The sequence below is a fragment of the Exophiala mesophila genome (assembly GCF_000836275.1).
Source record: "Exophiala mesophila strain CBS 40295 unplaced genomic scaffold supercont1.3, whole genome shotgun sequence".
Taxonomy (NCBI): Eukaryota; Fungi; Ascomycota; class Eurotiomycetes; order Chaetothyriales; family Herpotrichiellaceae; genus Exophiala; species Exophiala mesophila.
In genome coordinates, this window is record NW_015622506.1 from 1,958,298 (window position 1) to 1,974,815 (window position 16,518).

General features: G+C 50.4%; 4 protein-coding genes across 4 annotated transcripts; 1 reads left to right on the forward strand and 3 right to left on the reverse strand.

The window, feature by feature from the left end:
* Positions 1-109: 109 nt before the first annotated feature.
* On the reverse strand, positions 110-5,024 carry PV10_04312 (uncharacterized protein). Its single transcript, XM_016368853.1, has one exon. It carries the CDS (start codon positions 4,792-4,794, stop codon positions 313-315), a length of 4,482 nt encoding a protein of 1,493 aa, XP_016224641.1. The 5' UTR covers positions 4,795-5,024; the 3' UTR covers positions 110-312.
* Positions 5,025-6,233: 1,209 nt separating this feature from the next.
* PV10_04313 (uncharacterized protein) lies at positions 6,234-11,531 on the reverse strand. Its single transcript, XM_016368854.1, has 2 exons — positions 11,196-11,531; positions 6,234-11,140 (listed from the first exon to the last, which is right to left on the reverse strand). Exons 1-2 carry the CDS (start codon positions 11,318-11,320, stop codon positions 6,352-6,354), a joined length of 4,914 nt encoding a protein of 1,637 aa, XP_016224642.1. The 5' UTR covers positions 11,321-11,531; the 3' UTR covers positions 6,234-6,351.
* A 1,100-nt stretch (positions 11,532-12,631) lies between these two features.
* On the reverse strand, positions 12,632-14,482 carry PV10_04314 (uncharacterized protein; the record flags this gene model as incomplete). Its single annotated transcript, XM_016368855.1, has 1 exon — positions 12,632-14,482. The coding sequence occupies one exon, from the start codon at positions 14,480-14,482 to the stop codon at positions 12,632-12,634; it is 1,851 nt and encodes a 616-aa protein (XP_016224643.1).
* Positions 14,483-14,955: 473 nt separating this feature from the next.
* On the forward strand, positions 14,956-16,471 carry PV10_04315 (uncharacterized protein). The gene has a single exon (XM_016368856.1). The coding sequence runs from the start codon at positions 15,067-15,069 to the stop codon at positions 16,426-16,428; it is 1,362 nt and encodes a 453-aa protein (XP_016224644.1). The 5' UTR covers positions 14,956-15,066; the 3' UTR covers positions 16,429-16,471.
* The last annotated feature ends 47 nt before the right edge of the window (positions 16,472-16,518 follow it).

The following is a 16,518-nucleotide window of genomic DNA, read 5'->3' on the forward strand; positions in this document are numbered from 1 at the left end:
TGCCTAGCATTGCTTGTTTTGCTATGTGTCTTCTTCGTAGACATTGATTCCTCCGAGTCCAGAAGGCGCCAGACTAACTTGGTACAATCACCACTAAAGTAGCTGGTCTCTTGATTTTGAGTCAATTATATACATATTTCTTTGCTTGCTTGCTATGTGGTGTTATGCTATGTGGTATTATTGGTTGATATATGCCGCACACTTATATGTTCAACGCTGAATGACATCTCCTTGTCCAGATATGATCTTCAACGCCCACTCCATATAATGATACTCCATGACTCGAGACAGACAAACATCTTCTTAACCTTCTCATCGACGATTGAAGTTCAAGTATCGACTGCCAATGAACAGCAAGAAGAGGTTACTGAAGATGAAAGCTGCAAAGATCCCGAGGTCTCTCCATCGGTCGTCGAAGCTCAATTGCAGGACAGAATAGAACTGGTCGCCCACTTTGTAAGCGCAGTATTCGCATGTATCTGTAACGTTATTGACCAAGTATCCCAGACCACCATTCTGGAAGAAATCCGACATGTATTCGCCGCAATCCTGTCCAGACGGTGCAGGGAATGAATTCAGTTCGACGCTGCGACATACGACCGGAAGGTCGTGGAGTTCTGTGGTCACCATGCCACTGACCAGGCGGGTGAAGGGATTCAGCTGGTATAGCCAAGCTCGCCAGAAACCAGGGATCTGTGGTTTGGGCACGGCGACACCACAGAACAGTGCAAAGATGATGACGATGAAAGGGTTGATCAAGCTTGAGATGAAACTTGATGGGGTTAGAGCGGCAATCATCTGTCCAGCAGTGACAGAGAAGAGCTCCGTGATGAGGACAATGAAGAATTGATAACCTGCCCGAGACGAATCTTTGTTGAATCCCGGGAGATAGTAAATGGGAAAGAAAAAGCCCACGGCGCACAGCAGGCTATATGGCATCTCGGCACAAACCATAGCAAATGCGAATGGGAATTGCTTGTAAGCTTTTGCAGCGGATTCGCGGTAGAAAATCAACCGTGAGAAATCGTACATGGGCTCAACTTGAGCGAGAATCAAGGCGGGGATGACGGTGATTTGGAAGATGACGAAGATGCGATATTGCAAGCTCGCTCTGCTGTCGTCGAGTTGGAGGAAAGCCAGTCCAGTGAGTAGTGCAACAGCCAGATGGTTGTAAAGACGGGTAAAGCCGTAATTGGGAGACCGCCAGAAAGCCAGATGTGTACGCGAGGACACCACCTTGATCTGATGCCAGAGAGGCGATGCATACTCTTTCTCATCGAGTTGGGGCTCATTAGAAATTTCTCTCTGACGGCGGCTCTTCATTTCGATGATATCAGCCTTGACAGTGGCAAGCTCATCACTCTCTCGCCAGATCTCTCCCCAATCGCGATCGCCAATACGTGCTGCAATTCCTGCACCAATGGCGTCAAGCATCCATTCTGCGGGATTTGCATCCGGTGGGCAATCTGCGCCATATCGGTGAAAATAGTCAAGCAGAACATGAGCATCCTTTCCAATGTCACCGAAATAAACTGTTTCGCCGCCTCGTTGGAGAAGAAGCAGGCGATCAAAGTTCTCGAAAAGTGCGCTGTTGGGCTGGTGAATGGTGCAGAGGATGGCTTGTCCGGCGGCAGCAAGCTTGCGCAAGAATCGAACAATATTGAAGGCAGACTGCGAATCAAGGCCGGAGGTAGGCTCGTCCAAGAACAACAAGAGCTGAGGTTTCGCAGCCAGCTCCACGCCAATAGTCACACGCTTTCGCTCTTCAACTGAGAGACCACTTTCGGGGGTACCGATGATGGCATCAGCCAGATTTTCGAGTTCAAGAAGGCTTAGGATCTCTTCAACGTATGCATACTTCTCTTCTCTAGACACTTCGTATGGTTGACGCAGGTCGGCACTGAATCTTAGAGCCTCGCGAACGGTTTGGGTTGATTCGTGGACATCGAGTTGCTCGGCGTACGAAGTACCCCTCTGGAAGCCGACTCCTGGCTGCTGACCGTCGATCAGTCGGTCGCCGCCAATGACACCGATATTCTTTCGAGAGGCCAGCACGTCCAGCAGTGTGGTTTTGCCGGCACCACTTGCGCCCATCAAAGCTGTGAGCTGTCCAGGGCGAACATAGCCGAACACATCTTTGAGCAGTCGTAATTGCCCCGAAGGCGTCGGGACGTCATAAGTGAGATTCTCCCAGGTTAGGATTGCTTTGGAAGTGATGTTGAGCTCCGATCCTTCATCACCATCCTGTTTTGCTTGTCTTCGACGCTTTCGTTCTTGTAGCTTGGCGTTTAGTTCTTTCCGTTCCTTATTTTCCTTTGCAAAATAGGTGATGGTGCGACCACCTGCACCGTATTTCATGACTTCTCCGAGGAAGACATTGGTGAACAAGAAAAAGGCAATCAACACAATGATGATACCAAAGTTACGCCACAGGTGAGCGGGATCGTATGAAAAGCCGGTTTTCACGTAATCCGTGCCTAGAACGTCAGGGGAACCAGCGACAGAACCTGGAAGGGTGCAAACTTGATTATCAAGGTTGTCATATCCAGGGCCGCTGGGAATCAAGGACTCGCTCGTGCATCGCATACTAATCCTCTCGAATTCGTTCATCATGAGTGACGCGAAGCCCAATCCAAGCGCATTGACGTAGAAGATCCACCTCAACCAGACCTGCTGACTCTGGAATTGAATGATGTAGCCCGAGGTGATGACGAACAAGGTGATGATGACGGCAGCAAACTTGATAGCATAGTCAAAGTCGGGGCACAGGCAGCCGATGGTTCGGAAGAAGAGTGTCATGGACAAGTAGCCGGTAACGATGATTATGAAGAAGGTGAAAAAAGCGCCAGGGGTTCGGACAAGGCCAGTCATGAAGTAAACAATGATGCTAAAGACCATGATTTGAACGGCTGCAAAGGCCGTGTCCACCAAGATTTGGGCAATCCAGAGACTTCCTGGTCGGTGAAACGTATATGCTCGGTGTTTGTTGACTATTTGGCGGCCCAACATGGTCGAGGCTAATTCTGAAAAGGCCTGAAAGGCGTTGAAAAGTAGAGCAACGAACAAGACACCACCCCGAGTGAAAGCTCCGGCTGAGGTCTGAGGTTGATTCAACCAAACAGTGCCGATAACAATAGCGATGATAATGGATGTGAGCCAGGAGACGACCAGGGAGAACTTGTCCTGCCACTTGATCAAGTATTGACGTTGCATCAGAGCCCATACTTGGAGATAGAAGGGTACCGAGTAGACCGAGCTCTTGGGAGTATGTCTCCTTTTGGCTTCTTGATGAGCAGCAGCAAAATCATCGTAGATCTGTTTCTCCTCCTGAATGGATTCCCGATATTTTGTCATTTCTTTATTGAGATTTTCCGAGAAAATGGACTTGTTAAAAGCTTCGACAAATGAGTCTGGAGTTGAAGGTGCATTTTCTGGTGACCTCCCGGGCTTGTACTCTCGCTCATATTCATCGGTGCACCCTGTCAAATAGTCGGGCGTGGTTTGACGGGGCTTTTCAAGAAATCCCAAAGACTCGAAATATCCACGAGCTTCCTGAGCGGGTCCAAAAAAGACCTGGCGACCTTGGTCGATGACCATGACCTTGTCGAATTGTTTATAAATATTTTCGGAGGCCTGGTAGAGTGAAACAAAGGTGGTGGTCTTATAGATGTTGGTCATGATTCGGAGAGACTTTGCATAGTCCAATGCAGTTGAGGCATCGAGGCCTCGTGTGCTGTTATCCCAGGCGCATACAGTAGCTCGGGTGACCATCATTTCGGCAATTGAAACGCGCTTCCTCTCTCCGCCCGAGACGCCTCGCATGAAGGAGTTGCCGACGACGGTGTTGATTGTATGTTCGATGTTGAACATTTTCAATAATAGCTCAATGACCTTCTGCTTGAAGTCTTTCTTGCTCATGCCAGGTGGACGTTTCCCTGGGGTCTTGGTGTCCAGGGCAAATCCCAGGGTTTGTCCGACGGTTAGAGTTGGGTGATGGACATCGTCCTCTTCGTTGTAGACGGCCTCGCCTCGATACCTTTTTGCGAATGTATTGGAGTCAAAAGGGCCATATAAAACCTCCCCATCGATGGCAGTATATCCGAAACGCTGGTTTGCGATGACTTTGAGGAAGGTAGTGCACCCACTACCCGGTCGGCCCAGGACAAGAACCATTTCGCCTGGCTTTGCAACTCCTCGGAAATTGTGTAAGATATTGAACTCCTTGCCACGTTTCCCGCGTCCAAGAAGGCTCATAATCGTCCCAGGGACGTTGAAAAAATCGACAAAAGCATCGGGAAAGACCTTGACAAAGTTCTTGACGCCGCCAATGCCACGCACAGTGAGATTGTCCCAGATGACACCGATATACTTTGATTTGATGCCAGCTTCGGAGTCTGCCTCACGCGAGCCACGTAGAGTTTCCTCCAAATCAAAGGCATCGTCTGAAGTGTCATCTGACGAACTGACTGCTTTCTCGAGGTCATTTCTTGGTCTTGGGACGGAATGCCTAGAATGGGTCTTTGACATGCGACGACTGAGGGAAGTTAGCTCCCTACTCAGGTCGGCAAATTCCTTTTCTGCCCGCTCAACATCAACGCCAGATTGGGTTCGCTGTAAGCCATAAGAGTCGAAGGACCTTCTCGAGGAGTCGGTCGCCAAGGCTTGCCGAGTGATGGTTTCCGAAGCACGGGAGGGTCTTGTGCTTTGATGCTGTGTGGTGTTGGTATCTGTATCTTGGTGTACTTGAGTGGTTGAATCTGGCTTGTCCGTTTGGCTCAACGAAGTATCGGCCATTTTTAAGGGGTCCAGCCTAATGGCTGGTGACAGTAACTTTTGGTGCCGCCGCTTGGGAGCTCTCGGGTCGGAGCCGGCAAAGAAGAAATACTAGCTCGAATTGAGGGAAAGGACAGGCTACTTTTGAACAAAAGGATTGCGGTGGCCAAGAACGCTGCCACTGGCAATACCACAAACGATGGTGGTAAAGGCGAAGAAAGGACGAAAATATATTGTAGTATGAATGAACAAGGCGAACGGAAGCCATCATAGCTGCTTTGAAGTAGTGGGTTTGGAGGTGGGTGGGCTTTTGGAGGTCTCGGTTGGATAGTATGTATTTTGAGTGGGTCAAAAGGAGGGAAGTTTGCCGCTGAATGGATCGAGTTTTGCGGTGGGCGGGCGATCGACCGAGGTGGAGTTTTACCGTCAGTCGACCATTCTGGCAACAAGGACGTGAGTGCTCTTTTCCGACGTGAGTCATAGGCGACGAGGGCTCTTTTTTCGTTGGTGGAGGAGCCCATCTGATGAGTACGGAGTACCATCCACGTGTGGATGTGAGGTTCCGGTGGGGTCATTCTTGTCCGAATGGAGGAAGAAATAAAAGGCCATCTAACCTCAGTCGAGATGCTTGTTTTCCATGTTGATGCAAATGCGTGTTGATGACCCCATCCATGTACAGGATATCATCAGCAGCAATGTTCGACGTTGGTGAGACGCAGGAGGAAAAAGACTGCGGGGATGACAAAAAGATGCCCGTGAGAGATTCGAGGCAAGTGCGGATCACAGTAATTGTTACAAAGACGCGTGCCTTCCCTCATGGCGTTCCTTCTGTAGTTGATGTCTACAAAATCGTTCCTTCCCCATTCACAACCGCAGCTACGCTACAATCAGACAGGTTTGAGGGATATGTCAACGACACAACAATGACAAAGTTGATGCAGCAATTCCAAACGTTGCCTGGTGGACATGTTGATTTCCTGACAGAGGTTCGCCCGATGTTTCGCACGAATATAACCATGTTGAGAAACTAGAAACAGGTGCGCGTTCCGGGTAACGAACGGCCTTAGGGCGGAGATAGAAATTAAGAGAAAATGCAGCAAAGGAGGATGGTGGAGAAGGTCGAGGGGTGGGGGGGGCCACTGGGGCTACGGGGCGTTCGTTCCTGACTCCAAAGAACTTGCGTCGTACATATTCAGTGACTGAGTCAGTGGCCGGTGGGCACCTCGGGCCAATGTTTGGCTTTCAAATTTGTGATAATTACTCCGTAGGCAAGAACGCAGGGTGGCACTGGGAAGATGGCAGGTGCGAAACAGAGGATTATTAATGAATTTCTTGGCACGATCCTGTCGGCACGATGTGGTTCCAACTCCGAGAAATTCATAATGGGATTACTCAAGAACGGAGACTTCCTTTGACAGAGCGATAGGAGCAGTTGACATGTCCATCAACTAATCAGTTGTCTTGTATATATAGGTACGTATTCAGTACATACAGTACATTCAGTATATCCAAACATTCATTCATTCCAACAAGCAATGAAACCACCCCACGCCCAAGTAATCATCAACTTATTTGATTTCAGCTGACGGATTTCCCGAGTTTCAACCATTTGCCGATTTTGGCGAACCCACCACCTCTCTTCTGCTTCGAGGATCGAACTGCTTCCGACGCCGCTCCTTCTTCCTCCACATTGTGCTTACCCACGATGTTGAGGAAAACCTGGTCCAATGTAGCCCGACTCACGCTGTAATATTCAATCTGCAGGTCCTCCTTGTTCTTTTCAAGCGAGGTAAATAGCTGTGCAATCCCCGAATTGCTCTCAGTTCCCGCTTCTTTGTCCTTGCGTGCCGTTGAACTTGGTACCGAGAATCGAATCTGCCCTGCATAAATCTTGCTTTCGATCTCTGCCTCAGGAAGATTATACTCGATCCAATCCCGAATCCGCTGCATCTCTTGTTCTGAAGCATGCGGTGCATGCCGGTGAACCAAATGCACATAGTACGAGTCGCCGTGTTTGTTTCGAAGGTAATCCGTCGTCCCCAGCGCCAGCATTTTCCCAGCCATGATCCCCGCTCGGGTTGCAAGCGCGTCCGCCTCCTCCATCGAGTGAGTCGTCAGTACGAGTGACCTGCCAGGCACCACCGATGCTAGCGTCCGCCACATTACTCTCTTGCTTGCAGCATCCATTCCAGAAGACGGTTCATCCAGGAGGAGTACACTCGGGTTGCCCATTAATGCAATGCCCAGTGAAAGCTTCCGCTTGTTTCCTCCAGAAAGCTTCGCTGCCATGCGGTCTCCATATTGCTCCAGCCCCACGGCGCGCATCACCGCCTCCACATTGACCGCAGGCTTTGTGACCCCACGCACGCGAGCATAGAAGTAAAGATGTTCAACAACGGTCATGGTGTCCATCGCATCAAACTGAGGACATACTCCTAGCCGAGACCGCGCCTGAGCTCGGTGGCGGATCACCGAAATACCATCAACCAGGATGTCTCCCCCACGATGCGAAGGCTGTATGTCCCCTCGAATGAGCGAGATGGTGGTGGACTTGCCCGCGCCGTTCGGCCCAAGTAAGGCAAAGACTTCACTCTTCGGGACACCGAACGTGACGTTGTTGACTGCAATGTTCTTCTTGAACCTCCTGGTGAGATTGACCACCCGAAGTCCATCATGAGATGACACTACTCGTGTCAGCTCATTCGACACCTCGGCTTCCACCGTGTCCTGGTCCTCAATCTCCTCCTCCTTTTGCTTTCTGCGGAGCTTGTTCAGAAGAGGGCCAGAATCCCACCAAAGTAATAGTCCAAACAGGAAAAATGATTGCAAGATGAGATACAAAATTGGCCCTCCATACGTGGTCATTGAGCCTGCGTACGAAGCAAAATCCCGATCTCTGCACGTGATCGAAAAGACATTGAGCGAAACAAAAAGTGCTCGAGTGAGGTTGGCAACGGGGGAGATGGTGGCAATGGCAAAGTGACAGATGTTGACATTTGCGTCAATCTGATCGATCGGCGAGTATGTCAACACCGACATGTAGGCAATAAAATACAGAAGAAACATGACCGCCTGGCCTCCAGCAGCGAAAGCAAATGCCGCCAATTGGGATCTCGCGAACAACGAAATGACGTACGACAAGAGTGTAGATGCCAACCCATAGAGAAAGAAGACGACAAATAAATACTCAATGTGATACCAGACGTCAGTCACCGCTCGAAAGATGACAGTGGCTATTGCGCTTGCGAGTAACACAATGATAAAGTCGAACGAGGTATATGCAAGCCACAGAGGCGCCGACCGAACCCCGTTGCTGTAATGTAGACCTCGCACGTTACGCAGTCGTTCGATGGTAGGGTAAAGAGCGAAGAAAGATGGATACACCGACATGGCGAGCCCAAAATAGGTGATCAGTTGTAACGCCTTGCCAATATCCTGGGGCCATGGCATGTCGAACGCCTGGTACTGGCTCGCAATCGAGATATTGCTCAACAGCGTATCCATGAGGTTTTGTACGATGGTCCCAAATGCCACGTTTCCATTTCCGCGCCAGGCAAACGTTGGCGGAGAGTCTCCATCTCCTAAGAAGAATCCTCCCGGCGTAACATTGGCAAAGTTGTTCTGAATGTAGTCGTTGAACTCTTGCAAGCTGTCGACCACATGCACTGAGTCGAGCAGCTGAGATCCAGACAGGCTGCTGCCGATGGTGCCCGATAGTGTGTCGCCGAGTCTACTGACGGCTTCGATGCTGAGGCGGTCAGATGGACCTGCGACTAACAGAAAGTCCTCTTGACTCGTCAGGGATTCTACATCGGAAATGCCAACCGTCTCCTCTGGGGTACACCCAGCCAGTTGAAAGTCATTCAGGAATAGAGTCACCAGACCGGCAGCGACAATAGGGATCAGAAGAGCGGCAAGAAAGGGGAAGTAGTTTCGTCGGAGGACAACCATTCTTTTGCTGAATAGGACCCAGGCTTGTTTGGTCATGCCGATACGATGCCCATCAAGCAATTGTGGAACTTCGGCAGGTTTCACAGATCCATAGAATGCATCGGATGCCATTTCACCTCCAGGCGCGTCCGGTGCCTCGGCGCTGCTGCGACTGCCAGTCTCTTGGATCTGCATCATCTTCTCCGGCGTCGAACTGGTCGACGCTTCTTGTCCCGGTATCGGTTTCTCAGGCACGGTATTGGCGGTCGACACTTCTTCCGCCACCTTGAGAAAGACATCTTCAATGGTTGGACCACTGACTTGATACTCGGAAACACCATGTTCGTCGATGCGGCGGAGGAAGTTGGCAGTGGTCGCGGAATCGGCGAGGTTGTAAATGGTCTGGTCATCATGTGAGACGTGATTGACGTCGTCATACTTGGGGATGTTTAGCTTTCCATGAGTGTTGTAGACATGGACGCGGTATCCCGAGCCTAGTTTGTGTTTCAATTCAACTGACGTGCCAGATGCTTTCAATACACCCTTGGATAGTATGGCTATGTGGTCAGCCAGGAGTTCAGCCTCGTCGAGGAAGTGCGTAGTCAGGATGATGGATCTTGCACCCCGTTCAGCCAGGAGAATGTCCCAGATCTTGCGGCGACTCAAAGGATCAAGGCCGGAAGATACTTCATCCACACAGCATACGCGAGAGCCACCAGTGAACATCATAGCGAGTTGAAGTTTGCGTTTTTGACCTCCGGAGAGAGTCTTGGACCTTGCGGTTGACTTTTTCGAGATGTCACACAGCTCCAACAATGTAGTGTTTTCCTGCTTAGTGGCCGGTACTTGACTTTTGATTCGGTTGAAGATGCGCACATGTTCTTCGACAGTAAGATCGTCCCAAAGCACATTCTTCTGTGGGCAAAGGCCAAGGCCAGTCTTGCTCTCCGGGTAGTTAATGCTGATTTCACCGGACGTGATGGAATGCAAACCTGCAATTGCATCCAAAGTGGTAGACTTTCCACTTCCATTGGCTCCAAGGAGGACCATGATCTGGCCTCTCGCAGCCTGGAGTGTGAGATGGTCGACGGCAAGAACGCTTTTGGCTGAGCGGCGTGTGAAAAAGGAGAGAAATCTGGCAGCATGTGTTGGCGGGTATTCCTTGGTGAAGCCATCGAGCGAGATTGCGGTCTGCGAGTCAGAATAATTTGTTTTCCTGCTCTTGGAGGCCGTGCCGTAGAGACGTCGTTCGATAAAAGCCCCTAACACGGGGAAAACAAGGATTTGGATGATGGTAAATATCCACAGCGCAATTCCAGGAAGAGTGGAAGGATTCTCGGGGGCGGATTGGACAAGATTGGCAGGCCGGTCTTGCCGCTCCCACCTAGCAATGAAGATGATAAAGTAGACATAGTTCATCGGTGGAAATAGCAATGACAATATGGCGACCGACGCAGTGCCAGCCTTGGCAGCGACTTGGGCAATGATTCCCAGGAGCAGACTCACGATGACCGAAGTAATACCAGATAATTGAGCTTTCTTGAAGAAGGCGGCTCCAAAGATGGAAAAGGAAGCCAAGGAGAGGCCAGACAGGATGTGATAAATAATGATGATAGCAGCAGAGGTGTTGGTGAAGACGCCTAGCGAAAGGATGATACCAATGACGATCCAACCTGGTCCGTAGAGCATATCAAATGCAAGGTGGTTTGCCATGATTCGCGCCATCTGTGGTTGCCATCGCTTTGCATTCGGCATCATACAATCGAGCAGTTGAGCCATTCCTATCTCTCGTTCTGTGGCGATGATTCCAGTGAGTTGATAGGTCACGCCGACCATCTGAATGAAGAAAGCGACAGCCAGAATATCAATGATGCCGCCCTGATACCTGGTACGAATTCGAGCTTGACGTTGTTCCTTGGTCATGGAGGTATAGGGGTATTCATCGACTAGCTCGGGGATCGAAGTAGCATCGTCGCTGCCGTTTTCTTCCTCGGCAATCGCTCGATCGATGGCATGTTGAAGAGGGAACAGATAGATCTCGGCATCATTGTCGTCCGAGTCGGTCACTATCTTGTTGGCCAGGCCACCATCGGCTCGAATTGTGTAGTTCCACAGGTCACCTGGGCCTTCTGTTGGAGAGGAGAAGAAGACAGCGGCGGCAATGCAGCGGGAAGTGCCTCTGATGGAATTGCGACATCTTGTCAATAGCTCCTCCTCTTCGGAAAACACTTCAACATGACCACCAAAGCCGGAAGTCTGATCGACAACTTGATTTATGACCGACTCGATCTGTCCACCGGAAAAGCCATTGTTAACGAAGACCAGTCGGTCTCTGCCGCCAGAAGCAAGGTCTAGGGCAGAGGATAGAGCTCGGACAGGTGTGGGCTCTCCAATTCCGAAGACGGATGGGGAAATGAATAGATAGCGGGCGTAGGAACTATGATTGTTAGTCTTTGATATGGATTGTTTTTGCCGGAGAGCATCGAACGCACAGAAATCCGACGTAGATGCAGGGCAAGATGAAAGCCCGAAGAGTTGTAGAGAAGGAATGTCGGATGAAGAATATAAGAAGATTCTTCAAGGTCAGGCTCCAGACCTGACGAAAGAACAGGATCATTGAGGGCGATGAGAGCTGGTCATGTTACGGTAATGGTGGGCACCGGACAGAGCGCGCTGCGGGGATTCTGGGGCGTGGGAGCGATCGATCGATGGTTGAGAGCCACTGCAGTCAAGGTGTTTGAATAGGTGCTGAATATATACAAGTCGCACAAGACATTCTGAGAAACCGTGAGCCCGCTTGGTGTATCGAAGCTGAGAAAGACTGAAACATTGCTGCCTATATTGAAGAAGATGCGAAACTAGTAACTTAATCGTGGTGGAAGCCACCTAAGTAACCCAAGACCAGCAAGAAGCTGCCGAGACGATGCAGGCATTGGCGATGCCGAATATGGGCAAACCCACGAGATGCAAGTGGTTTTAGTGGGGACGGACGAGCCTTGGTTCGGGGGTTGACTGGAGGCGGTACGGGCGATTCTGGGTGCCAATCTGGGGATGGCACCGCCTAGAAACGGCTGTGCAATACGGAGTACTAGGTAAGTACAGTAGTCTACACGTCACCATTGCCGACCTCGGCTCATGCACGTATTTAGCTTCGATCTCCACGTTAAATGCGAAGAGCTTCGTATAAAATACGAAGTGTCCCTGAGTATGCAGCTCTCGAGTATAGGGAGTAGGTGTGGTTTTGTGGAACAGGCTGACTTCGATATGGCTGTGTCTGAACTCGATGTCTTGACTAAGGTAGGTACCATTTCTGTAGGTACTAAAGTACTGCTGGGCAGGCACTACTTCGTACTGACCACCAGCCAACATCCTCTGGGGTTCGTGACATTACCTCTGGTTTTTGAGACAAAATCTCTTCTGTGGAGAATTCTTCAAGACACAACTGGGGCAACTAGCAGCCTCGTTAGCAGCCAAGTGAGCGGATTCTACTCAATGCATCAGTATGAATACATCAATATCCTAGACGATGGTCTTTGTGGATACGTGTGCTCAGCCACAAGGCAAGCACGCGCTGCCCAAGAACGTGCCTGCCTCTTAGAGTTACACACATGCCACCTTCCTCGAGATCAGACCTCCACTGCTCTTTCCCTCAACCCCTGCTTCGTCCAAAGCTTCGTCCTCCTTTTCTCTTCTGCTTCCATAGTAGTAGTACCTACACATGAGCAATACTCAGCTTTCGCTATCTTCATGCCATGTACTAGTAGCGTGGCCCCTTTTTGTCATGACTGAACTCATTCGACAAATCACCGTTGAAGGCAGTAGGAAGAGCGAAGAACCCGAACCACCAACAGCCAAACGAGCCACCATGGTGAAAGTCTCGGAAAACCTCATATGAGAATAATGCTTAACCCACATTCACTTTATCGTTCTAGGCAAAGCTATAACTATCCGGTTTAACCTGCAAGTCACCTTCCTTTCCCTCAATAGTCCTGTTACTCCTATCGGTTAATCTCCAACATTTGAAGAGCTCGAGAGCAGAACTGTCTGCAGGATAATTCACAGGACTCTCACCACCGGTAAAGATGAAAACATCATAAACCCAGGCACCGAAAATGCCACCTGAGATGGTACCACACCAAGGTCCCCAGATGAACCACCAAGATCGGAGAGTGATAACCTGGCTCCCAAAGCCAGCAGCCCATACGATGAGTCTGGGACCAAGATCTCGAGCAGGATTCAAGGCTGTGCCGGTATTGTATGAAAAGGCCATGCATTCGGCGGTAATGAGGAGGCCGATGATAAAGGCATGCATACCGGCGCCAGGAGGGGCATTGGACTCGTCGCCCAGGGCGAGGATCGACCCTGCGGCGATGGCGGTGGCTGCAAACTCGGTGAAGAAGGCTGAGGCATTACTCAACCCATCGCGGGGCTGAGTGTAGAAGGCAGGGCCAGCTCGAACAACGTCGTGCGCGGCATAGTCGAGTATCGCGTCCCGGTATAGACCATAGACGATGGCTGAGGCCATGACTGCGCCCAGCATTTGTGCGACCATATACTGCACACACAACGACCAAGGAAAGCCGCGAAAGATCGAGAGGACAATCGAAATGGCCGGGTTCAGATGTGCTCCTGAAACGCCACCCGCCATATATATCCCCAGCATCACTCCCAATCCCCATGCAAGATACGCAGTCAGCAGGTCGCCGTACTCGTCTCGTGCCGTCATATGGACAATGCTTCCAGAGAGCCCAATGATCATAAAAACCAGGGTGCCGAGCCATTCAGCAAAGGGTTGGCGAAAACGATGCCGGATGGCTCCCCAGGAATTGAAGAACGGTCGGTTGGTACCGTCAGACTGCTCGTCTACTTGGTTGTATTCTTCCCAGTCAATGGCTGTAGGACGAGCAACGCCACTGTCTCTGCTCGCCGTGTCGGCAAACTGCTGCATGCGGCGCCGACCTGATTCCACAATGTCGTAGTCGCTCAAGTTGCCGTCGAGGCCATGGTCATCTCCAACGAGATTCGTGGTGCGGTTTAGCGCCGAGTCATAAGTATGATGAGGTTCCGATTGAGGAAACTCTGCGCTCGCTATCGGTGAGGTGGCTTGATCGTGAGCGCTGACGTGCTCTCGACTCAAATTTTGACGGCGCTGGTTTGCGTCTGTGCTGACAACAGCCCCTGATGGCAAGGGGACATGTGCGTGGGCATCTTCTGGACGATATGTTGATATTCTGGCCGTGGTGGCATGACGGAGTAAATCTAGTGAAGGACTGACAGGTTCTGTGTCGGCACTAGGTCGAGGTCTTGTCGCAGGCTGGGCCCTCGTGTTCTTGCTGTTGGCATTTCGACTTGGGGTTACTTCTATCTGAGGAGCAAGGGCGGTTCCTGTGGGAGCAGAAGGCTGCACGGCCTCGGGAGCTGCAGGGGTACTTTGTGGAGTTTTGAAGGATTTCAAGGACGAACTATGTTTGGACGGCTGTGGATGGAGTGAGCTGTCAGTCCCAGTCCTGGTCCTCGTGGATTGCATTCCCGGCCGTTGAATGTGAGGCAATGGTGCTGCTAAACCCCATATTGTCTGCTGCGTCGGATCGTCACTTGTGTTGTGCTCCGCGACAGATGGGAGGCTGTTTCCTCGGGATCTACTTGTTGTGGTACGTTGATAACTTGGTCGTTTGGGCCCAGCAAGGGAATACGAGTCTTGTCGAGCAGGGAGGCGTCTGCTCTTGTCTTTGGGATCGGTGCGAGGGCTGCCAATACTGGAATTGCCTTGTTGTGACATGAAGCGAATGAGGTAAATCACTGATCAGTAAAGATGTCCTTACCTTTACAAATGTCTTCTCAGGATCGAATATATTCCTGCACTTACGAGGGTTTGCATGAGATCTGTGGTGGATAGGCTGGGCATGAATACGCAAGTTTCATAGGATAACATAACATCCACGGTGGGGTTTTTCGCGCATGAATGTTCATGGCAGAGGCGCGGACGTCATGTCCGAACCTCTGAAGTCATAGAAATCGAATTTGATGGTGGGTGGGTGCGTGGCACGAGGATGATGATGATGATGATGAGTGCAAGGAGTGCGTCACTTGTTGTCCCACTTCTCCTTAATAAAATCCGGAGGAACATGCAGATCTCATAAGCCAAATATCACGTGGTTGAAGCCGCTATCACTAATTCAACTAGCCACCAATCATGGCGGTGGATTGTACTCGCTGGCGACCTTCTGTTGCCTGGCCCAAGCAAACTGAGAATATAGATGTCGCAAAAGAAACCCCAGTTTCAGACACTCAATCAAACAGTTGTCGCATCCGAAAACAAAGCATGGAACTTAGAAGAACACCTTAACTACTAGAAGAAAAACAATGGCATCCGTTGACGACATAGCAGAGTCGCCTCGGCGACCATACAAACGTAAGCTGACCGAGGCTCGACGAGAACAGAATCGCCAGGCCCAGAAGTTATGGCGTGAGAGACAGAAGCAGAAGCGCGACGAGGACATGAAAGCCAAAGTCTTGGAATCATTATTCCAACAACAATCAACTCCCACTGTCAGCGACTCGTTGGAGAGTCGCCATGAACAAGACCATGGACTCTCACAACAACATCAACAATCACTTCAACCACCGTCGACGTCAAGTGTGACGACTCTTGACACTATGCAGGAAGTGACTGAACAGGCGCCACAACCAGAATCATCATTACCTTTACCACCTCTCCCAGACCCAGATTTACCATTGGATGTTGCACTTTATTATTATATTCCCCCCGAACCAGGCCACGAGGACATGCGACACTTGTGGCCTGTCCCTGAGGAGCTATATCTCAAGATTTACAAAAAGCCACCGCCGAGTCCGATTGGAAAACAGTGGAATTCCGCACAGGCATTGCCCATAGGTTCTACCTTCTCAGGCTATCCAAGACATCATTCCTTAGGTCCAATCACTCCAGAATCCTCATGGGCATCAGAGACGAGTGCATATCCATCACCATATCTAAACCATCTCCAACTTGTCGGTGAATCCTGCTTTTCAGCCACCCTTTCCATCGCTCAAAGCATTGGAATCGCCCGCCCCGCATATCTCAACGACCACCCATCTCCCTTCACTGGCTCGAACAATTCGACTCTAAATCTCAACGCCTTACCCAAAGATCTACGCCCCACTGGTTACCAATTAATGCTCCCACACCCCTGTTATCTCGACTGTATCCCCTTTCCTCATTTCCGCAGCGTGGCAATTTATCTGTCGAGTGAGAAACGACTCGATCATCTCAGTCTGTTTCTGGACTTGATGCACGATGGACTTGTCTGCTGGGGTCGATCACGGGCTAGTGCCAGGAATGGAAGGACTATGGGCGATGGTGTGGCGTGGAGTCGCCGGAGTTGGGAAGCAAGACCTTGGTTTTGGCGGAAATGGGGTTGGATGGCCAAGGCGAGTTTGGAGGATTTGCAGTGGTTGTCTTCGAGTCCGAGTCGGGTGGATGATGAATTTGATGATCAGGATGCTATGTTGAGTGGGAGTCAGTGGTGGTGGAATATGAATGGTGAACAGGATGATAATGATGACGACGACCGTGGTGATAGTGGTGGTGGTAATGGTGACAATGTCATTCCTCATGATCCTACTGGTGGCAGTGGTCAAGAAGAATTCGGTGTCATGTTGAGTCGCAATTTCACTTGCAATGTCGGCATTCGAGATAAAGCGGAAGTGGTCCCATGGGATTGATATTGCTTGTGGGATTATATGTACAATGAAACAGAGATATAAGAACCGATCCTTCGAACCTGAGGTTCGTGCATATTATCACGCTTTGAA